This window comes from Mustela putorius, unplaced genomic scaffold, assembly GCF_011764305.1.
Source record: "Mustela putorius furo isolate JIRA1106 unplaced genomic scaffold, ASM1176430v1.1 tig00537350_pilon_pilon_pilon, whole genome shotgun sequence".
Lineage (NCBI taxonomy): Eukaryota > Metazoa > Chordata > Mammalia > Carnivora > Mustelidae > Mustela > Mustela putorius.
In genome coordinates this window covers 23,837,501-23,863,569 of record NW_025422471.1, presented here as the reverse complement: position 1 = coordinate 23,863,569, position 26,069 = coordinate 23,837,501, and the positions used below count along the sequence as shown (strand labels likewise).

Below are 26,069 nucleotides of genomic sequence, written 5' to 3'. Positions count from 1 at the left end.
TATAGTTTAGCACTAAAATGTGTTTGAGTAATACCTAAGAACATGTCTATTTAATCTTAACCAATGGGTTATGGGAATCATCAAAAATCAAACACAATAAAAAGGAACAATATTTATGGCATTTTAAAGCCTATCCTATTATTGGTTAGTGCTCCCCTCAATTGTTTAACTGCAATTGGTTCCACTTTCTCAGTGTGGATGATTTTTATACATCTGAGTTAAAAAATAATGCTGCTTGCCAGTGAAAAGTTAAAGACCAAGACAAGGCCTATTAGAATAACATTACACTTTTTTATTCCCTGCACTTATTTCGTCAATTAGTAATTATTTCCCTTTTCCTATGCAACAAAATAGAAGCCATAAAATCTTTGATTTAATGAAAACTTCCTTACCAAATAGGTCCTCCAACTCTGCTGAAGGCTTATCGGTAATTTATCTACCTCAGTAGGCAATGACCTTTTGTGAATCATGAGTCATTCCTCACTCCTAATGAGATGGATCCAGATGCCACCCCACCCTCCGCCTGGCCCCCCGCCTTCCTCCCGCGGAGAGGCCGCGCTGCTCCTGCGTCCTGCCTCCCGACTTCCCCGAAGGGGGCTGGAAGCAGTCCCCGCGCGGCGAACCACCTGCTCAGGCCGGAATCACCCTCTTCCCCGCGCTTTCTCCTCAAGGAGTCCGAACATTGGACGTTCTCTGAACCGCCCTGAGGAGAAAAGGGTGAGGGGTGGGAGAGGCCGAGCGAAGTCTCACTTTTGTCTGGGAAGGAGAAATAACTTCCCGGTACCTCCAGAGGCTTCTCTGCCCACTCTTCTCAAACCCCCCGTCGTGGAGGAAAGAACCTGGTGCTCCCAATAGCGCCTGGGGCTCCCTGTAGTGGCGGCGAAGAGCAGTGCATTCTGGGAGCCGCGCTGTGGTCCTGCGGGCACTTTTGATTGGCCGATTCCAGGGGATGCGTTTATCTGTAAACTGGATCACGTAATGCTGACGGTGTATTATACTCACGTATGACTGCTTACAATGTATTACTAATATGTGCGTGGGACACTAACTATATATACTACTGAACGTGTGTAGATCTTTATTGTCCTCTATAATATATTGATATAATATATTGTCCTCTATAATATAATATAATATAATATATTATATTGCATTATAAAGCAAGTACAAATATAGAAAAAGCATTGGAGAAATACTGAAGATGAATAAAGATTTTAATATTTTCTTCCTGTTTACCCCTGGAGCTTGTCAATCTTCTGCTTCCTCGGGGTCCAGAGAGGGAAGAAGGATACTCGTGCTCTTGGTCCCAGCAGATCACTACATGGCCATAGTAAGAGCTCTGCGGCCACTCAAACCCCCGATATCACAAGTGCTCCCCACCACCTTCTGAGGTGACGGGGCAGGAGGTTAGTAACTGAAAGACGAAATTTTTTCCCCTACCCTACCTCACCCCATCACTGCAACATGTTTTTCAGGCTCTGCTTTCCATCCGCAGGAGAGGACTTTGCTAAGAGAGTGAAAATATTTGCAGGTGACTAGCTCAGGAATGCCTTCCAGAGGGTCTGATGAATTTGTCTTCAAAATAGGTGGGCAGCGGTGGAAGGCTTAGAGACTCAGGTGTAGCTTGAAGTGTGTAAGCCCAGGCACCTCCACTTTGGCCTGTCAGGCGTGGCCTGAGAACTCCCCACTGCCAGTGCCCCCCACATAGACAAAGGCTTGTCCTTTCTCACTGAAGAGTCAGAAAGAAATTAGAGGTGGTCTTTCACTAGTGCCTTCACCAGAGGAACAGCCACCTGAATGGGAAAGATGTGAACCTCGCAAATGTGCCAGTAGGTCGGGGGTGTGGAGGGAACGTGGAGTCACCACAGCAGGAACAGCTCCAGGCCTGACTGTGATCGCTTCGCGCTGCTAGGGCTGTGCAACGTCATCAGTAGTTGAAAATAACTAGTGAATCAAACTCAGAAATGTCTCTTCAAGCATTTTATCTTATTTTTTTTTTTAAGATTTTATTTATTTGACAGACAGAGGTCACAAGTAGGCAGAGAGAGAGAGGAAGGGAAGCAGGCTCCCCGCTGAGCAGAGAGCCCAATGCGGGACTCGATCCCAGGACCCTGAAACCAGGACCTGAGCCGAAGGCAGAGGCTTAACCTACTGAGCCACCCAGGCGCCCCTCTTCAAGCATTTTAAAAAGGAATATGTACATTCACATAACTACTTAAACCAGGGTACCTATTTTAAATGAATGAGGTTGAATCAAACCCTCTACATAAGGATCTTAAAGATAAAATAAAATAAAAAAAATTTTTTCCCTGGGGGAAAAAGAAATCTAATTCTAATAGAATATTTCCTTGTACGATCTGATAGTCCTATTTAAATTCTAATAAAACAAAGAGAGTCATGAACAGAGAGATCGTGTTTTTTTTTGTTTGTTTGTTTTTTTAACAATAACTCATTCAAAGAAAAATAGAATTCCTTGATGACTTTCTGGGTTTGAAAAAAGTAAGCTACCAAGAATACTAAACACTTGAACATATGTTTTAGGGAGATGATTTTCCAACAAAATATAACGAGAAGAAAAAAGCCCTACCAATGCAGTTTCTTTCTAGGTCAACCATTCAGCTTTATTCAAATGTCTGGGTGAGGCTGGTGAGTGCGACCTGCTAACTGAAGCCACTGGATTTGACACATTTCAGAGTCAGCTGTGGGATTTCTGCCTTAAATCTGTCAGGACGGCCCTGTGGCCACTTCTGCAAAAACCCGTGGGGACAAAATTTATTGTTATACCTCAATAGCTTTTTGTTCACCTCTAAAATAGGGGTCCAGGGTCATACTAATGATTGTGGAGAGACAAAATGCTCTCTCTATATTTTATTAAACAGATCTCTTAATAATTAATCAAATGTGAAAATTATTTTCCATCACTCTGACACTAAGGCTAGAGCATTGCAATTTTTTTTTTCCTCAGCCTGTTTCTTTTTCTTTTAAATTGCCCTCTGTGGATTCCCTCAGCTACAAAGCAAGTGAGTAGAAAAAGCCCAATTTACGACTTTGCTTTTTAAACCATAATCACCCCTCTGGGTTTCTACTGGGGAAGGGCTGGGGGAGTCTGTAGGCTGTCCAGTAAACACCTGAGAAAATCTGTTCTGGATCCCCCAGAACCGTCAAGGTGCCGTGATACCATGGATAGGAATGATTCTATGGAAGTCCACTCTGATCCAGGCACCTGTATTAGGAGACAGCAGTGTTGGAATAAAGATGGCTCTTTCTTTCAAAGAGTTTCTGTGTTTCCGGAAGAAAAGAGTATGCTCAGGTTAGAAGTGCTTTGTTTGTTTGCAGACTTAAGCAGAGGACACTGCATTGCTGAGGAACTAGCCCCGAGTTCTCCTTCTGGACACTAGCAGTGGCACGTTTGTTCCCTTTTCAGCCTCCGGCAAGACTGATCTGGAAGATGGGTGGTGTCTTAGAGAGTCAGGGCCCTACTCACTGACAGATTAATACCAGATAAGGGACATTGCTAGGGAAATGCACCGCAAGCAGTTCTTCTGACCTTTCCTTACTAAAAGGTCAGAGAGAAATCAGAGGTGGTCTTTCACTGCTGCCTTCATCTAAGAACATTCCATCTGAATGTGGAGGATGTGAGCCTGGCAAACTAAGACAGTGTTGCAGGGGGTTGGGGGGTGGGGAGTGGGAATGTGGAGTTGGGCTTATGTTAGAGGGTCTCAGAGGGGTGTGAGGGCAGGAGTGAGGGTGTGTAAGTGCATGGCCGAAGCCACCAAACTAGGCAAAGCGGAAGCCAAGTGGGCAGCAGGACTGGGTTAGAAGCGTGCAGAAGAGCAATGGCTGCTAGCAGCAGCGTCAATATTCTCCCTCTGAGCACTAATTACATTATTAAGCAAACAGACCAACACAGGGTGTGAGGGACGGAAACATGTATTTAGGATCTAGTCACTCTCCACTTGGCTGTAAATAATCATGTGCATACACAGTTCTTTCCCTCCCAAGTACACTACTGGGCACTTTCCTTGCTTTCTCTTTAATTTGCTGAGCTTGAGAAAGGGAACTATTGTTTTCCATGCCAGCCATTCTTGAAGAAGTCAGTCTCTGTATTCTGTGCTAGCCAGCTCTATCAGATATTTCTGACAGTGGTGGCCAGAACAGCCACCATTCCCCCAGAGAAGAAGCAGGATTCAGGAGGCATAGGAAATAGGTTCCAGGAGTAGCAACGGGCATTTTCTTGGCTGTAAAGCGCATGCAATTGCTAATTAGACCTTTGCAATATACAAGAGCCCAAATCTCCTTTGATCTAGCGAAAGCCAGCTTAAAGAGGTCGATGTAAACACAGGATTGGAAGAAACCAGGAACAACATGGAAAGGATTTGTATGCAATGGGAATAAATCTGTTACCAAAAAAAAAAAAAAGAAAAAAAAAGTCCAAGAGGAGCTTGCAGAAGGAAATCTGCGGCAGGCTGAGCCAGCCGGGTGAATGGCAGAGAGAATAGAGGCTATTTGAATACTGATGTGGCCCTCACTTTCTTCCATTTCCATTAATGACATGCTCATCAAGGGCAAACAATGGGACCGGCTGCCGGCGCCTGTCACAGTGTGTGGGTGCTGGGATGCCAGGCTGTCATCCCTGGGCTGCATTTAGAGACCTGCGCGCTAATAAGAAGTGCTCTGTGCCGTCAATGCAGACAGGTGCTTCCGCGGCTGGGACATGCTCCATTCCCTTCCCCCTGAAACCCTCCTCTCCCAGCCCCCCTGACAGACACCATGAAATGCACAAATTAACAGCCCCATCATGTTGGGCTGCTGCTGCCTGCGGTGAAAGCAGAAAATCAAGTTGTCACCCAGGGTGCAGTGATAAAGCCACAGCCTCATTTCTCTGTTGGTGCCCTATAATAGCAAGTGCCAGACAGCTGGATGGATGGGAGGCTTTAGATTAAGGCCTTGATGCACTCTGGCCAGAGAATTAGTAGTTGCTGTTTTCATGTGGATATTTTTTTCAAAACAAACATCTGGAGAAAGCAAAGTTTCCTAGAGCAGAAGTGCCCTTTGCTTCCTCTGGAATCAAAGAAAAGAGCCAGAAGAGAGTGATCTTCCCTTTCAAACCATTCCAGTTAAGACTCTGGCTCTGTATTGGCTTAGAACTTCATCAGGGACTTAGAGCTATGCAAAGGTTAACAAGTAAGCAGAGTCTAGAGCCCAGGCCCATCTTGACGCAGGGGAACGGTTTCTGGGTCTGTGAGGTCCTACTTACACCCCATTCGGCGAATTCTTCTGATTAGATTCTTTCTTCCAAATTTCTAGAGCCCCTCCAGGTGTCGCCCTAAGGCTGCACTGCCCCTCACCCCACAAACCTCAGGCCATCCGGCTCCTCATTACACATCATCATGGAATGAAGCTACTGCTCATGAAATAACAGCTGCAAAGCCCCCTGCTCTCCCTACACCACCACAGTGGGCTCCAAGCATCGGGTGGCCTAACCCAGCCTGGGCTGACATGGCCAAATGTGCAAAAGGCAAGAAATGGAGGGGCCTGAGCCCTTCAGACTCCAAAGAGTTTAATGACATAATGGCCTCAGAACTTCAACATAAAACAGGAAGAGCAACTAACGAAACTTACAACATAAAACCCCCCTCCTGTCATTTTTATAGTAACAGTAAAACACTTTATTGAATTTATGAGCTACATAATGACTATGAAGAATGTAAGTTGAATTAGAACCAACTCGGAAGTATAATATCAACTATAAACCCTTTTCTATTACCCCATCCCTTCAGCTTTTTCTGTCCTCTTCTGTTTGACCAGGGGACATTGCCTTCCTCAGACTTACGCCCGAGACAGAGTTCACAACTTGCTAATAAATCTTGACTCTTCCTCCAAAGCTCCATGGCTGACAGACCTCCAAGGGGTAAGATGCTCCCGGGGGGTAACCATTCTCTCTCAAAGCCTCTGAGCCATTACAATGTATTTTAGAAAAGAAACCAGTTCTTGTTTTGTCTTTGCATAAAGCCTGTCACATCGGGAGGAACTCTGAGGACATACGTCAGGTAGTTCACTGTAACTCCACATTGGAATGGCCTTTCCAAAAGAGAGACTACAACGCCCTCAGAAGTTTATGAAAAGCATTCTCAGTGTGAGGGACTGGTGGTCAATTCCTGAGGACCGGCTGGGGGGAAACGCAGATCACTGAGCTAAGCAGTGGGCTGGGCTGTGTTTTCTGTTTCCATTTCACTCCGTAAGTCTTTCTGTTCCCCAAGGACTTTTTTTTTTTTTTTTTTTTTCTGGAGGTGTAATAAAATAAAATGGGTGAAACAAAGCCATAAGCCAGTTAAGTCTGCAAGACATGTCATCTCATCTAAAAGGAAGAAACGGACCATTTCCATGCCTAAGGCTGACAGCAATGCCTGAGCTGGCAATAGCGCTATTCCATTTGATTTATAGAATAATGGGGTGACAAATGACGACAAAAATAAACTTTTACTGCACTGAACTGCTCCTTTATTTATGAAATTTGGCCAAGTAGTGAAATCTTTTATCTGCAAGTTGTAACATGGAGTGGGAACGAGCGATTATGGTGTGGTAATAGTAACCCGGCGATGGAGGCTGAGTCAGTTGGAAATGGATTGAGGTAAAATAACTACCGCGCCATGATAAATGTGAACAGCGCTTTGCTGACAGATGATCTAACAGGTGTTCATAACAACTATATAAGAGGATTTATTTATGACCAGCCACAGCCGCAGCACTGTAAATCAACTCCAGCAGCTGCACACCGCTGAAACCAAGTCCCTGATGGAGGAACGGTGCAAGAGCCCAAAGAACACAATTCACTCCAGAATCTTAATCATCAAATAACATTTTTTTAGGTAATTACACCACAGCCCAGAAATCATAATTACTTTCAATTAGAAAACTGAGCTGCCCATAACTTTGTTTACAAAATATTTTTATTTAGGCCCCATGGTTTTGAGGAGGCCTGAGCAAAATGGAGACTCTGGGGTGACAGAAAGAGTGCCCTTGGGTGTTGGCGACTTCTTACCCCTTGGAGCTCTGTCACCATGGAGCTTTGGAGGAAGAGTCGAGATTTATTAGCAAGTTGTGAACTCTGTCTCGGGGGTAAGTCTGAGGAAGGCAATGCCCCCTGGTTAAACGGCCCTCTGAGGATGGTTTTATTTTTGCAGCCAAAAATCGAAACTGAGGTGGGAGGGGCTTTGGTCTCCCCAAAAAGTCTGCATTAACTTTCTTTGGGCAATGTGTTTGGGTTCATGGCTCACCCTTCGTTGTCATTCCTGACTTTACACAGTTTACTAACAAAGGGAACAAGCATGTAACAATGAACTCATTAGAAATGGGGAGTTTCAATATAGGCTGAGGAACCCGTCTTTATACAATGCTTTTTAGCTACTTTGCAAAGGCAAAATTTAGTATTTTTCTCTCTGTAGGCCACGGTCTTAAGAATTCCTTACTGTTATCCGTGGAGAAGGTCGGCACTACTGTAAAACAAGTCTTCACGTTCATCGCGATGCTTTAAGAACAAAATCTCCCCCAAGTTGGTTCTTACTTGGGTGAGAAGATGCTCTTCTAGAAGGAACAAATCCAGAAACTTGGTTGAGCTACATGTTGAGAGCTAATCTTTCTTCCTTCCCTCCCTCTCACATTATGAAACTCCACCCTTGGCAATACCTCCCAGGCCAGGTAATAAGGGTATGGGCAAGGTGAGGCTTCCCTGTTCTCTCCAAGCACACTTGCAGCATCTGCAGTCTTCAAGGGTTTACGTGCATGAGCCCAGTGGCAGAAAGATCTACTGGTTAGGCTTTCTAAACATCTCTAGATTTGAGATTCTTCTTCTACACTGAAGCACCCGGCTGGCTCAGTCAGTAGAATATGCAACTCTCGATCTCAGGGTTGTGAGTTTGAGCCCCACACTGGGTATGGAGATTACATAAAAAAAAATTCTTCAATATTTCAGCCTTATTTTTGGTGTCTCTGGCGCTCGAGGTTGTAGATAAGAAAGCAGTGTTTTAGAAGGTCATTAAAGACACATTTGCGTCTGTTGTAAAAATTCCCTGTTTGAGTTCTGAAGGGTTTGGGTCATCAGGGTACACATTTACGGAAGTGACCAGAAATTACATATACAAGTGACTACATACATCAATTTGGCTCCAGAGAAAGACAGGAGGGGGAGAAAATTAAGCATCACTTCCACTCACAATCACTTAACCAGTAAATAGATACCAATGCAGTTTCATATTCATTAGCTACTTTGGAGTCCAAAAAGACTTATTTTAGAATCTGAAAGTAATTAAAAAGCATAATAACTAAAATCCCCAAGGAAGTATCTAACATTGGCTTACAAATGGGAAAGTAGAACCAATAAAGCCTATTTCTCCTGATCTCTATCTAGTTCACTGGTTCCCAACCTTCTTTTTCCTGCCTCGTTTCCAAGGGCAGTGCGGTCCCACCCATGGTATGGCAAACAGTCGCTGCTCCTCTGACCTACCACAGCCCCTGGGCTGTAGACCAGGGGGATGGCGTCAGGGAGACAGCCTGGGAGGGCAGGAGGGAGAAATGGGGGGCGCGAAGTGGTGTGTGGGTAATGTTCATCTCTGTACAAAGGTATATTCTAAGAGACAGCCTCCGCTGAAAACAATCATTTCTTCCTTCTTCCACTCCTAGGAAATCTTATCTCTTCTAAATGACTACCAACTTTTAGGACCTATCTGTATTGCCTCAGTGGAACCTTTTCAGATCTCTCTAACCTAGGGAACACTTCTTCCCCCTCAACCCAATAGTTCTTACTGGTGTGATCTGACAGTCACACAACTGCTTTACAACTCTTTTCAGAAACAACTCCAGCCTTCAAACTGCTATGTTCCAAGTTTGTTGGTCAAGTGATCACGAGAAATATAAAATGATTTAATTCAAAAAATGATTTCAAATGCTAGTTAACTTACCAGGTCAGGTCTTAAAATAGTGCTTACTCCATAGTGCAGTTGAAAAGTGGTAGAAAAGTTACCAAGATAGAGTAAAGCCTTCATTTAGTTGTGTTGAATGCTCTTTGTCGGTAAGTCATATAAAGAAAGGAGGTGGAGACTGTAAAGATCCAGGAACAAACTTCTGGTCCATTTAAGAGCATGCTTTTCTATTAAACACAATTTCTATTCATCTAGGAGTATAACATCATCTTAAACTTGTTTTTTTTGGTTCCTCTAACATCTCAAGAAGAGTGAAAGTGATCATGAAAACTCTTCTTGAGGTAACTGGTCAAGTCGGAAGGCAGGTAAGGAAAAGGATAAAAAAAAAGCAAGTATATGGTCAGAAAGTAAATGCCTTTCAATTAAGGAGCCTCCAATTGATGGAAGAACAAAAGAAGTGTGCACCTAGTGGCTGGTCTGGTTGGTCAGGTCACCTGTGTGAGGACAGGGGAGGTGGAGGTGAATAGATGGGTTCAGCAAGACTCTGGGAGCTGATAGTTTACTTAAAACTACTGGACTCACTGGAAGTGAATGGGGGTGGGGAAGGAGGCGGTACTGTATTAGCATGTAAGTGAAGTTTGTTTGCAAACCAGGGCTCACTGACTTAGCAAAGTCCACACTGCCATGTCTTCATTTATTGCCAAATGGACTGTGGTTTGTTGGGGGTAGAGAGTATATCTTCTATTTTACTATACCCGACAATGGTTACTACAGTTCTTTACTTCTCACCATGGATATAGTCTTTAAAAAGAAAGGAAATAGGGGACTCCTGGGTGGCTCAGTTGGTTAAGCAGCTGCCTTCGGCTCAGGTCATGATCCCAGCATCCTGGGATCGAGTCCCACATCGGGCTCCTTGCTCTGCAGGGAGGCTGCTTCTCCCTCTGACTCTGCCTTCCACTCTGTCTGCCTGTGCTCGCTCTCGCTCTCTCTCTGACAAATAAATAAATAAAATCTTTAAAAAAGAAAAAAAGAAAGAAAGGAAATAGTAAGGCTTTGTTAATTTTGCACGATACCATAAGGCCCCCCCGCCCCCCCATTATGGGAGAAGAGACCTGTTCCCTGTTTAAACAATTCTCATATAGCATTAGAGAGATTAGAGAGAGGAAACAAAGAAGGTAAGAAGCTTAGGTTTTCCCCTAGCTAGCTAAATTTTGCTTTCTAAAACCTCTCTTTATGTCATTATTCTGGAGCTTGTTTCCTCTAATGTAGTATCTATCTTCTTAACATGAACCATAGATTACAAGGGCAAACTTCTCATACACTATTATAAAGTTATTCAAATGTTTGCAAACAGTTCCTGTGAAGGGCAAGTATGAAGTATTTTAATTTGCTAAGTTCATTATTATAGTCTTTTCAGAATAAAAACATTCTCCTTTTCTTATAATAAATAAAGCAAATGTATTGAGAGATACCAAAATGAGGCAATATGATACCAAAAACGAGACTCAGTCTGAAATATACTATGAGAGTCATTCTTCAAGATTGGTGTACATAAAATGTCCCATTAAGTGGACATTAAAATGAAAAAATATAGCTAGAATTAAGAATTCAACATTGACTAACTCGACTCAATGGAACAATTTAGAGATAATCATGGATTATGATAAAGTTAAAGGAAATACGAGGTAAGAAACTCTGAAACATTGTACCGAAAAAGGAAGACACCCATCCTCCCCACCCCCACATATTAAACTTGGGATATTGGTCATTTTTCCAGTTTCACTTATATGAAAAATATTTTAATGATATCAAGCTATTGATATTACGATGGCTTCAGCGGTTAGCATACTGTATTATATTATTGATTTTATATAGATATATAGACATATAGATATATATATAAAATAGATATATAGATTTTAAATCCCTAAAAGTTAGCTATCAAAACTGATCTTCTTCAAAAATACAGTTCTACTGAAATTTTCTTAGTTACCAAATACTGTTTTCACAGAGTAACCTGTTTTCACAGAGAAGTGCCCTCATTTAAGGAAAACAAATACCTATCTACACCACAACATACATCTCCCCTCTGCTTTGATGCATTAAGTGTAAATATGTTTTTCAGAAAACAGGTATCTAGCTTGTCAAACTCCTTATAACATTTCCCAAAGTTGTTGATCGAGGAACCCCAAGCTGTGAAGCAAGCCCCAAGAAGCAGGATTAATAATGGAAATGCCAACCAGCTGCTCCTGGCTGTCGGCAGTGCCAGGGCTCTAAGCCTCCAGGGTGAGGTCAGGCACCTCACTTCTACAGTTCTACGTCTCCTCACCCAGATTAACTGCTGTATTCCCAGAGCAAGACAATTTAGCCGCCTTGTTTGTTCTCTCCAGCTCACGAGCTTGAAAATTTAATTTTTCAGGTCTGTTTTGTTCTTCTCAATATGTATTTTCCAAGAATTTTTTTTTCTTTTTATATATGTTCTAGAGTGTTTCCACCAATGTAGATTCTCCTTTTGCTTAAAAATCGTTATGTGGTTTTACAGAAAGGGAACTGGTAGCATATACTCTATATTACCTTATATCAGAAAGGTAAATAAAATTTCAACTGGTTTTAAAAAGGCATAAAAGACTTAGGAAATAGTTTCCTGGTCATAAAACAATCTTACTAGAAACAGTGACTTGTCTAAGTCAGCAACCAAAATAAATACTCTGGGAAAAAGGGCAAATATGATGATTAAGTAACTGGTTTTTAAAATTTCTACAATGAGGTTTATACTTGTTAGTTTCCAAAGGTGTTTCTGTCCATCTAAGTTGGGCATCAACATTTGTAAAGGAACAATGAGATAAAAAGAATTTATTCAGCAGGTGTAATACAACTTATAATCTGATCTCTACTAATCAAGATTGCACAGAAAGAGACATTTTATTTCACAACATCATGATTTTTGTTGTTGTTATTAAATATACCAACATTTTTTTTCTTGGAGTTAACTACTCTATAACACAATTAGAAAATCTACCTGAGTTTGAAAATGGTTTTTCTTTTACTAAGTAACCCCCACTGATTTCTTCTTTGCAGAATATAACACTCAAACCATTTACTTTAAAATAAAGAAATATCAGCTTATGAACTTTGGGATTGCACACAGTTTCTTATTAAAAATGCAAAGACACATGTTATTCATATGCTAGTTTATTATTCAGAGATGATTTCATGACAAGCGTTGTCAATAACCAATTAAAATACCAGGAAATTCATAGAACAAAATTTTGCAGAGATCTTGTTGTTTTTGTATTTAATTCTAAAAAGTATGCTACCCCAATTTTCAGATATCAAGCTGAGAGGCCGTTTAGACTATTTCTAGGCTAATTTTTGTTTACACCGGGAGGGAGGGTGATTTCCAATGAACTTAAAATACTCAATTCCTGTCCATTGTTGTGAAAAAAGAGAAGGACGAGGAGAAGGCCAGAAGAAGTAGCCGGACAGAGAAAATGCCACATGGATTCAAGAGTTGAGAAAACTGACAGTAAAATATATGTTCTTTGGTTAGCAAAGCGAAAAGGGGGAAAGTATTGCATACATGATAGATACACACTAGCATTCTAAAGCAGGAGACAAGAATGTCAAGAGTGTATTCTTCCCCCACTGCCAGATGGAAGGGCTATTATTATAAATGAAAGGCAGCAGTAGTGGATGCCAGGCACTTTTGTTCTGTGCCAGATTCTGAAGTCCAGATGTAAGCAGGTTACCCCTGGGACAGGACAGGCTTCAGCTCCCGCAGCAGAACAGAACCGATCACGGTTCTCTCGGTGTTGATGATAAGCTGGGCTGTAGAGCCTTCCTTCAGCTCCACTGTGACGAGCATCAACGACCCACTGTGCACAGTTTTAGCTGCAAACCTGAAGGAAAAAAAAAGAGAGAACTTTTATCATGGGAGGGCGGTAGGGGAAAGGAGACAGCACAGATTCAAATAGGTTTAAAATATTTTTTTTCTCAGTAATTTCTTACAGGTTCCCTACTGCCAAAAACCCAAAGCCAAGCATTCTTCTGAAAAATCAATAAACTGCCTAGCACCATGCTTACCACAGGTAGGTAATTTTAGTGCACTCTTAGAACAAGAAGAGGAAGTCTATTTTACTTATTAGTTTGGATAACAGATATAGGTGAATAATTCTCCATTAATATGTATTTGGGAGTCATTCATTTGATATTTAATATTTTACCATGCATAGGGCCATTTAAAATAAACCACTGTATTTTTATTTTTAACATATTAAGAAAAGCTACGAGCTTGAAATTTTAATTCCTCGTATGTGAAAATGATTATGCAAGAAGTTAGGTAATTTTATGGACATTATAAAACTCATATCATTTCAAAAATTCACGCATGCATGTTAAAATATTCAAATTCAATCTCTAATGTTGATGATGATATGTAACAAAATCACATGACAGCCAGGTATAACACCACAGCCCCTCTTTTTAGATTTTTTTTAAATGTTCAGGACGTTAGATACTTCTTTTTGCTTTAGAATAGAGGAAACTTGAGGTCTAAGGCTCCATTACTAAATTCCAAGACATGAAGAATCTACTAATTACATGGAATTAAAAGCAAAACTAGCCTTTTAAGCACTGCAATTGACTGAAAAGCCGTTGGAGGCACAATGAACTTCTGTCAATCCTGCTAATTCATTCTGCACGCACAGTTGAGCCCCAGAGACGTGAAGGAAGAGGACGGTACCCTCCTAGGCCTCCATTTTCCACATGGAGCATGTTCCACGCATTTGGGGGGGGAGGGGGTTTGATTGCAGGGATGACTGGAGAAAAACAAAGTTGCCGCACATGAGCTTTTGAAAACACTAACAAGTGTAGAGCAGGTCTGTGACCTGCTGTGACCCCACTTTGCAGGGCCAATCCCCTTTCCCCTTTCTGTATGACACGTGTCTGAATCTGAGCCATCTGCCTCAATTTGCGCAACATCTTCAGCCACAATGGCACCCAGTTAGCCCTGACAACAGCTCACAATACATAAAAATAAAACTGCTGCGCTGACAGCACGCTGCGGACTATTCAAGAGCAAACCAACTGGTCAGTGTCTCATGTCTGACAATTAGCATGGGCCCTGCGCAGAGCCTGTGGTGTCCTCAGGGATCTGTTTAATTACCATCAACATAAAAGAGGGAGTTTATCAGGAGACACTCAGAAAAACTTCACTCCCAACTTAATTAAAATATTAGCCACTTAAGCAGGAAACAGATTCTCTTTAAATGAAAAGTAATTTCTTTTTTGAGTTTTAAAAAAATGACATCAAGATCTTATAACACATTCGAGTCTTTTTATTTCAAAACCTAACAAGCCATTTTTGACCTAAACAGAATCACGAAAATCAGTTTCCCAACAATAATCAGAATAATAACTCAAAAGCAAAACAAATACACTAATTTTACATAATTGAAAATATTATCAACACTTTTAGGTTGTATCTTAAAATGTAAGCTGGTGGGTTGTTCGTAAAATATGTTAGAAGTCTTCCTAGTCATTTATTCTTGTGTTTTCTGCAATCATGGAAAGCTGCTCTCTCCAAACACACTGAAGACTGGGAAGGAGTCTGACAGAGCAGTTTTTCTACTTGAGAGAAGCAAGTGTAAGTGACCAGTTTAAAAAGAGAAATCATACCAGTGTTTTTAAAGAGATTTTCTAAAGCTCTCATACTATACACATCTGTGTGCTCTTCAGATGTCCACATAAGACATAAGGAACTGCGTGCCTAATTCCATCTTTTAGAAAACACAAAAATCACCAGCCCTCAAAGGTCCCTCTTTCCTAATACCCCTTACAAGTTTATGCATTTCTTTTGTCCACAATTTTGAGGTTCTTCTGGTTCATAGAAGAATCCTGTTTCTGTATTTCTGTTAAACCTTGTCTATTAAACTAAATGATACTAGGTGGCTCTGCTGTCCTACTCATTTATGTAACTTTTTCCCCCACAGATCTGGTCATCATCAAATCCTCATTTAACACATATTTCAACAGAGGTCCCTATGTCTGACAGGGTTATAATTATGTAAACAATAGTCTTATTAGTCCCTTTATTTACTTAACACTTGTGCCTTGGGACTGCAGAGAAGGAGATTATGTCTGAATAGGGACACAAAAGCACTTGAATTTCAGGGTTGTACAGCCCCAAGGCACATTTTATCTCTTTTCCACTAAAAACTTAGAGTCGATGGTACAATAATATAAATTCAGCAGAGACAAACGTCAATTTTGACGTATGTTTACAGAGATTAAAATTAGTCTCCTGTACATGTTTTTGAAATCCTATTACCACAAAGCTCTCAATACTGTAAGAACTGAGGTCTGAAAGAAAAGAGGTCTTTGCTTACACTACAGTGGTAACATGCTAAACAAATTGTCCTAGCAATAAAATCTGTTAGGTGGTGAAAAAGCTATTGCCTTTTAACTAGGTCTCTGTTCTAGTGGACACAAATGGTGGAAGCAATGTTTTAAAGCAGAAGACTAGAAGATCAGATGTTCTGACATTCTCATTTCACAGTTCAAAAAGGATGTATTTAATTGGAACACAGCATGAGTACAACTGGTTTGTTGTGGTCCATGAAAAGCAAAGCCACCACCCAAAATTTCTTAATCATTTAATGCCTGAACAGGCTATGTTTTAAAAATCCACTGAAAGACAGTTAGGGAAAGAATACCAGTTAATAAACAACACACAGCTAGCTTTCAGACATAAGAAACATTGATTATAAAGTCAGCCTTGGTCAAACACTTCTATGCTAAATTCAATGGCTGACATCAGAACCTCTGTACTTGACCTCAAATGAAGAAGAACACTGTGACCAAACTTTTTCAGAAGGCATGTGAAGTTTTTGGATTACCGTACTTATAACCACAGCTGCCATTTATTAAGTGCTTTGTGTAGCGGGCACTCGTTTGATTCTGCGAGGCGAGTCACAGTATAGATGAGGGAACTGAGGCCCACAGAAGTTGAGAAATCTGCTCATGGGCACATAGCTAGTGAATGGCTGAGCAGGAATTTGAACCCAAGTATTCTGATTCTGGATTATACACATTCTCAAATATGCAAAATGCACTGATAAATTAAGGTTTTCTTATTTACCTAATATGCATATAATCTATTATTGTTCCAAAAACTTGAAGAGGGAAGATTTTTCCCTTCAAAACTGTGTACCTGAATTTGCACCATTATGGAATTTAAAGCAGCTTGACTTGGTGCTTTGTCATAACAACTTCTTAATTTCTGACCTTAAAGATTTAAAAAATTTTAAATATCCCCCACCTCCCATTCCCTCAAAAGACACACCAGCAATGAAAAACATAAAACCTTCCTAAATGGAGTTGTAACACAGGGAGAGACTTCTGGGAGGCCAACCAACCTCGAACACCAGTACCACCACAAATGAGAACAAATAAGAGGATGACAGTTAAAGACGTATTGCCTATGTATGATGGGCTCCATGTTATTAAAAGGATACCATCTAGGTATTTTTCATTTTCATTCCACCACCAAGCACTCGCTGTTTGTAATCACCAACTGAGAAGGTAAAACTGTTTAGATATATCTGTATTTCATTCCATTACATGTCTTTTTGTCTATTATCTCTAGCAATTGACATTTAATCTTTGAAGTTTGTAAGAATTCTTAGGATTAAAGAAAAAGACAAAATAAGCTGCTTGCCAAACCTAAATGAAGATAGCACTTTTCTAAAAAGTTAATTTGTCTTAACTACTGACAGAATTATGAAAAAAGCTCAGATAACAACAACAAATTTGTATAAATTTATTATCTATAATACATGGCCTTATTCCCTCATGCACTTAAACCATACTTTTTATTAGATTTATGGAGAAGCTGGCTATAGACCATAAATGTTTTTATCAGAAGGAAAAGAAATCCTACAACTCAATTGTTTGAACAACTTCAATGTTAACAGGACAACATGAATTAAAAAGTATTTATCTGAGAGACAGCATCAATCTCCAGGGTATTCACAACATAAAAATTTTTAAATAGAATCTTATTTGCTACATTTAATGCAACAGCTCTAAGACATGCTTTTTCTTCTCTTGGGCAGTCTTCCTGGTTTCTGATTTTCCTATTCTGAGTTCAATTTTCTCGTGTTTTCTGTTCTACTGGTTACCAGAAGCTGTGACAATGGCCCACTCAGGCTAAAACTTTTTTCCCCCCTACTCTGTACATGAAGCCTTCAATTACTGCCTGCTGAAGCAGACAGAATCCTATTAGTAAGAAAGACGATCACAAGATGCAGTGCCCTGCCCTAGCTGTATAAAAATAATTAGTTCAAAGTTGACAAATGTGTAATGAAGTCACACAATCATTATATATAAGAAATACTGGTTTGAATAAGCATCCTAACATCAAATACTAAAGCCTGATGATTTGGAGCATTGTTTTCCAAAAAATTTAAAATGATAAGTCCTTATTATGTTGAGTTAATACAGAACATTTTAAACAGGGAACTTGTAAGTTGTAAAAAAAATTCCATTTTGTTGACTATAAGATTGTATTTTAAAGTTTAGCCCATTACCTAAGAGAATTAATACTGAGGGAAAAAATTACATGTGATTCAAGTTTAGGGAATTTATCCAAAGCAATGTATTTTTTCCTATAACTAAAAAAAATTAGCCAGCAATATTATAGTATCTTCCTTTGACAATCTGATGAAAAGAGTTAAAAAAAAAAAAAAAAGAGCTGCCATCATAACTTAGGATTCTCTGTATTCTGTTCTAGTCTTTAAACATGGTATAAAAAAATGATTCTCCATACTATCTTGTCAATGATGCATCCTCTTTCTTTATACAGGAAAGATAAATATATCTCTAAGTGTGCTTTCTCAAAGAAGACATGAAATATTCCAGTTATTCCAAAGCATTTTTGGTTTGTCTATTTGGTGGGGGTGGGATGGGATGGGCAAATAGTAAAACACATAAATTCTTACCCCATTCTCTTTGATTCCTTATAAAATTATCAAACCGGAAAGAAAATCATCAAGAATACCTCTCTTTCATTTCCACATGAAAACAGTTATATATATTCCTATCAGTAAAACTGTTGTATTACAGAGTATTACCTCACAAATGGTGGAATTAAAGAAAACTTAAATAAAGAATGCTTTAAAGAAAAATCAGCTGTGTAGTTTTGGTGATTTCTGAAATATCAAAATATGCTTTCCATGTAAAAATTAGCTGAGGTCCACATTTGTTTTTCAATGAAATGCTGCTCACAGAGCTTGCAGAGATCAAAGCAGCAGATAAAAAAGCAGTGCTGCCCTCTAGTGGACAATCTCCAACCTGAGAAAGACCTGATTTCTAAAGAGGTTCCACGAATCTTTGGCCCCCTTGAGACCCCAAATTTGTTACACAGGACAAAAGACCAAAGCCTGATATCTTTATACTAACAACTGTTTATAAAAAAAAAAAATTTAAGACAGCTGATGTATGGTTACTATAGTATCAGGGCTTATAAAATTAGGGCACCAAGACACTTGTTTCTATTATGGTTTTTCAGAATTATCTGGTATTTAAATATTTCACAGTTACAAGGGAAAAATAAATAAAACAACAAACAAAAACAATAGCCCAAAGGCTGAGCAACCTAAGAACAGAAGAAAGGCAAATATCAAAGACCCCAACAAGAAGTACCTATGCCATTCATGTTTGTAACCCTAGCACCAAGAAAACCTGTCACAAGCCTTCAAAAAATATCGAATGGACTTGCACAGCATAGACATCTTATGATGGATACGGTAGTATATACCAGTATTTCTCCTATAAATAACCATTAAACATGTATATCATATCAGTGATTCACTGGATGAGCTGAAGGCCTAGAAATGAAACAAGTCGTTCTTTACATGTACTTCAATTAAATAAAAAGATTATTGATTTCAAACCTGAAACAAATAAACTGTGTTTAGGTATGCTGGCAAATTAAAAAGTTGACTGCCAGGTTGCTATGGATACAGTATTCTAGCCACAGTACCAGATTTTCCTAATACTTAAGGACCTAAGTAACAATAGGTAAAACAATGTTCATTCTCTTAAGACTGTAATTATTCATAAGTTGCACGTATTCAAAATTTGCAAATTCAAGAAGTGATACAGTAAACAAGATCCAAACACAGATTAAGATACATGGGGTGGGGAAAGGACTGCAAGTATTGAATACAAGTTAATAATAAAAACTGTTTTGGGGGGCGCCTCGGTGGCTCAGTTGTTAAGCATCTGCCTTCCGCTTAGGTGGTGATCCCAGTGTCCTGGGATAGAGCCCCATGTGGGGCTCTCTGCTCAGTGGGAAGCCTGCTTCTCCCTCTCCCACTGCCCCTGCTTGTGTTCCCTCTCTTGCTGTGTGTCTCTCTCTGTCAAATAAATAAAATCTTAAAAAAAAAAAAACAAAAAACCAAAACTGTCTTGGGCCTTATTGAATAAGCTAATAAGAGCTAAAACAGAATCATGGCAGAGACAAGGTTTTTCATTTTCACTCAAATTATCACATTTTCCCCTCATAGGGTCAGTTTGCTGTTCATGAAAGGGCAAGATGAGTAGGTAGTATGACAACTCTTTTTAACAACACCACTGTTACTGAATGTCAAAATTCCAGAAACTGGGTTAAAATGTGTAATGGTTGGGACTGCTGAAAGACAAACTTCTACTTGCGGTCTCAGACTGTTTCACAGACAGGACTACAATACACTAATATAATTAACAATATACCGTTGCTGGAGCACAACGGCATGGTGATAAGAAACAACCAAGAATCGAACATCTCCTCCATTAGCATCTCTTAATCTATAAAAAGGAAATGCGAAAATAGGAAAAATACACTTTAACATGTGTCATGTAGCTGTCATTAACTCTTGACAATATGAGGCACTGGCAAACTGTAAACTCTGGAACATTACTGGCCTTAGAACTGTTTAGACCACTGGCTACAATGCAGACTTCTGGGCCCTCCGGTGTAGGTCCCAGTTTTACACAACCTCCACAGGTTTCTTTTGTACAGAAAAGCCTTAAAGATTTTGGAACTACAGATTTTTAGCTTTCTTCTTTTTGCTCACTATATATTAGTACCTTTATGAGAGGACAAGCAACGTAATAAAAGAAAATGCACCACGGTTTCTACACTGTTCAATACAAACATCAGTCATAAACCCTTACTTGATTTCTTTCTCAGAGGAACACAGGAAATTTTTCCTGGTTCTGAATGTACCTAAGATTCCCATTGCTAGTCTCTCTAATTCTCTTCCCCTAAACATACTGAATATTAATATTTTCTCTTTGCAGTCCATTCATCTACTGGTTTACTATTGTTCACTCTGCCCTTTGTATATACTTTATTTATATATTATTAGCCCTGTCTTAAATAATATGCTTTAAGACTTTTATAATGCATAGAATCTCACATGTTTTAATATGAATATCTAATACAGGACATGAAGATGTTCAGCTCCATGGTTAATAAATGCTTTTTTGATGACTTTATTTAAATTCTCCTTTCTGTATTACCCCTTATCATGTGGTAACTGTAATCTAGAAAATAGCAGGTTGCCATAATGATCATAACTCTGTAGATCTCAATTGGATGGTTTTGTTCTCAAAGAGCAGCTTTTTCAAGCACCAAGCAAGTACCAGAGAAATGAAAATAAAGTTGTATCTCAATAGTTTACTGGTTGGCTTTCTGAGACTACTGCTCATTTAGAAAATAAAAACTAAATGTCATATCATCCAACAATAGATACACAGTTTCCTACTGATCTTGTAAAGCAGTTAATAACATAAGAAATGCTCCTGTTTTTTAAAATGAATTCCATAAAACTTGTGCTCCTTTAATTGACTTTTTCTTAATGGAGGCCATTCTCTGTTGAAATGCGGGAACCATTTTCTGCTATGTATTCAATTAAAATGTCTACTTTATGCAATTACACACTTCTGCATATTAATGAAGATTCCCTTTTCTCAAATAATTCTTATATTAATTCTTTTTTTAACTTGGCATTTAATGTAAAAACTATTTAAATTTTAAGAGCAGTGGGAATAAATTATTCCAAAATCAAGACAATGGAAACTTTACTCATAGAATGGTCGGAAAGAATACTCTGATGCTTATTAAAAAGTCCTCTCAGAAATAAAAGATCCTGAAAAATTAAGTAGAACATAGGCCAGTCAAGAATAATACACCATAGTGAAATTTCCCATCTTAAAATACTAACATCCAAAATGCTTTTCACACTTGTTTTGTTTTTGTTTTTTAAGTAATCTGAAATCAATTACCATTAATAAATACAAGAATGGCTTTGGGGGCACCTGAGTGGCTCAGTGGCTTAAGCCTCTGCCTTTGACTCAGATCATGATCCCTGGGTCCTGGGATTGAGCCCTGAATCAGGCTCCCTGCTTCCCTTTCTCTGCCTCTCTCTGTCTCTCTCCCTACTTGTGATCTCTATCAAATAAATAAAATCTTAAAAAAAAAAAAAGAATGGCTTTGGTTCTAGTCTTCATAAACTTAAAAAGCAACTGTCACAAAATTATAAAGGAGTCATTCAAAAAGCTCACAGGGATTTCATTTTAAATGACATTAAAAAAGGCACTGGTACAGATTTTACTAACAATTGTTCATTTTTGTTTTGTTACTGAATATAAAAGAATGGCAAAAAACTGTTACTATGCAGGTTGATAATTTTTAACAATTTCTCTATGGAAAATGCAAGTAACTCCAGGTGTTTATTACCTAGAAGCTTTCTAAAATTTAGAACATTAACACAGCCATACTTTAACTGTGAGAGCAAATGCAAACATTTTCAATTATATCTAAAGAGACTTGTGAGGCACATTAAGACAGCACAACCTAATCCTAATTATAGATAGGCATGTTTCTCACTTTTGACTCAGTAGTAACCTGGGCCCCTCCCCCAAGTTACAGAGCCAATCATACAGCTGGATCAGAAAAGTGTCAAGACATTGCAGATGTGTATGAGGACCATAAACATTAAGTCTGGAGGCAATCTTTGCATTCCAAAGTCAAATATAAACAGTTCTTAGTTGCGTGTCTCCCCTGAATTAGTACAGATAATTAAGAACTGACAATAATTTAATCACTTAAACAGACATTAAGTTCTAAACCACCAAGACAAGTTATCGGCAAACGATGGACTAATAAAAATTATGCAACTGTGCTAAGTGTCTTTCTTAGTCTATTTCCTAATAAGAAGGCAGCTTTTGAGTTGGTTTTGAGAAGATAATTTGGCTGTTTTCTTCTAAGAAACAAAAATATGGAAAGCTGCCATTGCTTTTAGAAAAGTTAACCCACATATAAAACAAAACAAAAAATAAATCAGAAGTTCCACCATAAATAAGGGTTACTATATGCCTTTCTGTACATTACAGAAGGATATATTAAAGCAGGACTGAAGTATTGCTGGATACTAGATGCGTCTGGTAAAATTTCAGACTGTATAAGCTAAAAGTTATAGTTGGTGTAGGATATTTTAGTGTTGTAGGAATTTCAATAATTCAAAGTATCCATAAATAAAACAAAGAATTTCTGCTAGAGAAAATCACCCAGGAAAGTAAGAAGTATTTAAAGCAGAAAACAATTAAAAGAGGAAACTCAGAACCAAAATATTTTCATTGAAAAGCCTTCTGTTCACTTTTTCCCCTATTGAACAACAGTAACTGATAACTTATATCTGCATGGTGGTACCAGCATGATGACCTAATACCCATTTTATTATTTTATCATCACCCTATATGAGATAGGTAGGGCTGCTAGAAATTAGGAAATGGAAGCATCAGACCTCTTAAACTGCAACTTAACTAAGGATGTTTCTCTTAAAATAAAACAAATCTCCTCAAAATAGGGTAAATTTGTTTTTTTATTAGCACATGCAGTTTTCATTCTGTCCCAATTAGTAGATGATGTTAGGCAACTACAAATAATGGCAGATCAAGACTTGAACTCAGCTCCTCTGAGGCCAAGACCAATGTTCTTCCACAGATTAAGACAGACTCTCATTTCAATACCCCCTCTTTTCCCTGTCACCCCTTCCTAAAGAGATGAAGATCTTAAAGCCCATAAGAAGTTATAACTTGTCTCAAATTACCAAGCCCAGTAATGGCAGAGATAAATCTAAAATTCCGATCTCAGATAAATCTAAAACACTCTTTATAAGGGGGTTTCTCTTACCCCTGTATTAACTTGAAAAAAACTTAAGATTTTATTTTTAAGTAATCTCTACATCCAATGTAGGGTTCAAACTTACAATCCTGAGATCAAGAGTTCCATGCTCTATCAGCTGAGCCAGCCAGGTACCCACCCAAAATAATTTTTTTTCAAAAACATTTTTTAAAGGTCTGAAGGCATTCTTTTTTATTTTAAATTCATTTTCCAAATACATGGATAAAGGCAGAAGTATGCTACTGGCAATGGGGTGGCAGAGGAATTAAAGGTGGAATTAATGAATTCCTTTAAGCTCACATAGGACTAAGTAATAACTGCATGTTCGTTTAAGGGGATCATTTTTGTCTTTACTTTCATTTCAAGCTACTGGCACACATAGATCACAAAGAGGGCAACCATAATAATCACATTCTCTGCTACCTTTAAGGACAAATGACTTGGATCTCATGCTTAAATGCTCCGTGGTGAAGATATATCTGGTCTAAGAAATAGAAGCTGCATTTGGCCCTATGCTGGTTTTCTAGTAGCTCCTTATTACTGGAAACAGTCTCAAGGGACTGCTGTGAAAAGCAACTCTGTATATGGTACCCAAACTTCCTCCATTTCAAGTAAAAAAGTCCAACTGCACTGCTTTATAAAACAGTTCTTCCTGGAAATCCACTGACTGGTGAAATAGAATAAATTCTTAACCACAGCTCACAAATAGTACCTTTACAAATCACCAAGCTATTATAAAATACAAGTACACTGACCTTCAGGACAGTACATCCCAATGTACTAAGGATTGCATAAATAGGGAAGAGAGCCGTAACACAAACCAATCAATCAAATATCTCATCAGAAACAAAGGGGGGGCACATACAGGTTTCAGGGTTACTGTTTTGAAGGAAAAATATGAAGTGAAAATTATATATTTATGAAGTGAAAATTATATATATACATACAAGTTATCTCCACATCACATGTTGGTGAACCTACCTGTGTATATTATCTTGGCCAGAAGGGACTACACCTACATTGGCTACATTTACAACCTTCTGAAGGATCACCGAAGGAGTGAAATTCTGTGGTGCAGCAATGATTACAGTAGATGTTTCATTCATTCCTGTTAGCATTCCTGTAAGAGCAAAAGAAGGCTCTCTTTACTCATCTCTTTAGGAAAATTACATTAAAACGATTTCAAATTCATAGCCAAAATTAAAAAACTTTAAAAAAATGCCATTCCAGAATATAATTTTCAAGATAATTATCATAGAATTAAAATAATTGCAAATGTTATAAAAATTTTTAAATCCTTACCATGTAGGAAACACATAAAAATGCAGTGGAACATAACTCTTAATAAATTGGATTTTCAATATTATAAAATAAAAATGTAGACTCACAAAGATTCTATTCAATTTCAGTCCCTTTAAAATATACTCATTTGGACTATGTCAACTATGTATGCTTTTTTTTTTTTTTTTTTTTTTTTTAAAGATTTTATTTATTTATTTGACAGAGAGAGATTACAAGTAGGCAGAGAGGCAGGCAGAGAGAGAGAGAGAGGAGGAAGCAGGCTCCCTGCTGAGCAGAGAGCCCGATGTGGGACTCGATCCCAGTACCCTGAGATCATGACCTGAGCCGAAAGCAGCGGCTTAACCCACTGAGCCACCCAGGCGTCCCAACTATGTATGCTTTTACGTGTTTTTTTCCCTCTCGTTTTCATTCAGAGATCTCTCTTGCGAAATGTTGCCTAAGAACAAATCAAAATGAGCTGAAATAACTAGCAACATTACCTGATGAATGGCCTCAACTGATGGATCAAAGTTATCTTAGCCATGACTGAAAGTCACTGACCAGTTATGGGGTTCTAAAAAATGCACATGTATCTAAGTAGCTATATTATATTCATACCTAAATATTATAGCATTTGCCTAGTGAACAGAAATATACTGTTAATTATGAAAACTCCAACCGAAATTTCTGAAGCAAAACATATGGAAACAAAGGAAAAAATGTAAATGGAAAATCAAGAAGATCTGGAAATTCCAGAGACATTTTAAAGAAATATTTAAGAAAAAAAAAAAAAAAAAACAAAGTTAAGCAAAATCATGAACAAAAACCATACAGTTAACATAGAACATGCCTTTAATATAAAAATTTCATGTAAAAATGTTCAGTGAACAAATTCAGTAACATGCCAAACCCTTGGAACAAATAATTGAAATTTAGTAGCGAGGTTAAAAAACCCAGAATAATTATAATAAATGTCATCTACCTGGACTGGTGATAAAAGTCATCAACATCTAATGGTATCTAGTAGAAATGAGAACTTCTGAGACATTTTATATGTGCACAGTAGTTTACCAAATGTATAAAAATGGTTAAATTTGATTTTATGTTTCCAAAAGGCTCTGAACCTTCAAGGCTATGTATTTAATTTAGTTATTTACTGCAAATGGGACCTGAAATTTAAAAGAACCCCTAGGATTAGCAGCACAAAATTTCGAAAGCCCAACACTGTAAAAAGACTTATCTAAGCTTTTAACAAAGAGCAGGTTTTACTAACCACTTTCAAATTCGGGGACACTATGTTCTGTCTTAGACTGTTTAACTTCAATATTAGGCAAAAGCTTTAAAAACTACACAAGCAGTCAAACACTGCTTTTAAGTAAAGCACAGTGGCTGCTGACATAACACTGCTGAGAGATGTGTGTACTCATTTAGGATTTAAACCTTCTCCATTAAGCTCTATTGAAGAGCAACTGCTGAATAAATGAATGCAACTATGTTTATGTTAAAAGCCTGTTTCCCGCAGCATGTAATTAAAGGAAATGTTGTACAAAGCCAGTACTTTTGTCAAGCTCCTGTAAATGGAAAGATGGATAGCACTCAGAGAAGTGAATGCATTGCTTCATATTTAACCTTAACACTCT

The 26,069-nt window shown here is 38.6% G+C and overlaps 1 protein-coding gene across 6 annotated transcripts in view; it reads right to left on the bottom strand.

Moving 5' to 3' along the window:
- Window positions 1-12,094: 12,094 nt before the first annotated feature.
- The window catches only part of AP3B1 (adaptor related protein complex 3 subunit beta 1), a 352,907-nt gene continuing 338,932 nt past the window's right edge, over window positions 12,095-26,069 (bottom strand). For 5 of the 6 annotated variants that reach the window (XM_004766831.3, XM_045074384.1, XM_004766830.3 and 2 more), the window contains 2 exons: window positions 24,130-24,268; window positions 12,095-12,817 (listed from right to left, as the gene is read on the bottom strand). In XM_004766831.3, coding sequence (XP_004766888.1) covers window positions 12,664-12,817; window positions 24,130-24,268 — 293 coding nt within the window. In that variant the 3' untranslated portion in view covers window positions 12,095-12,663. Of the gene's footprint in view, window positions 12,818-13,540; window positions 13,736-24,129; window positions 24,269-26,069 lie in introns of all 6 variants that reach the window. The other variant, XR_006604977.1, reaches the window with a different exon arrangement.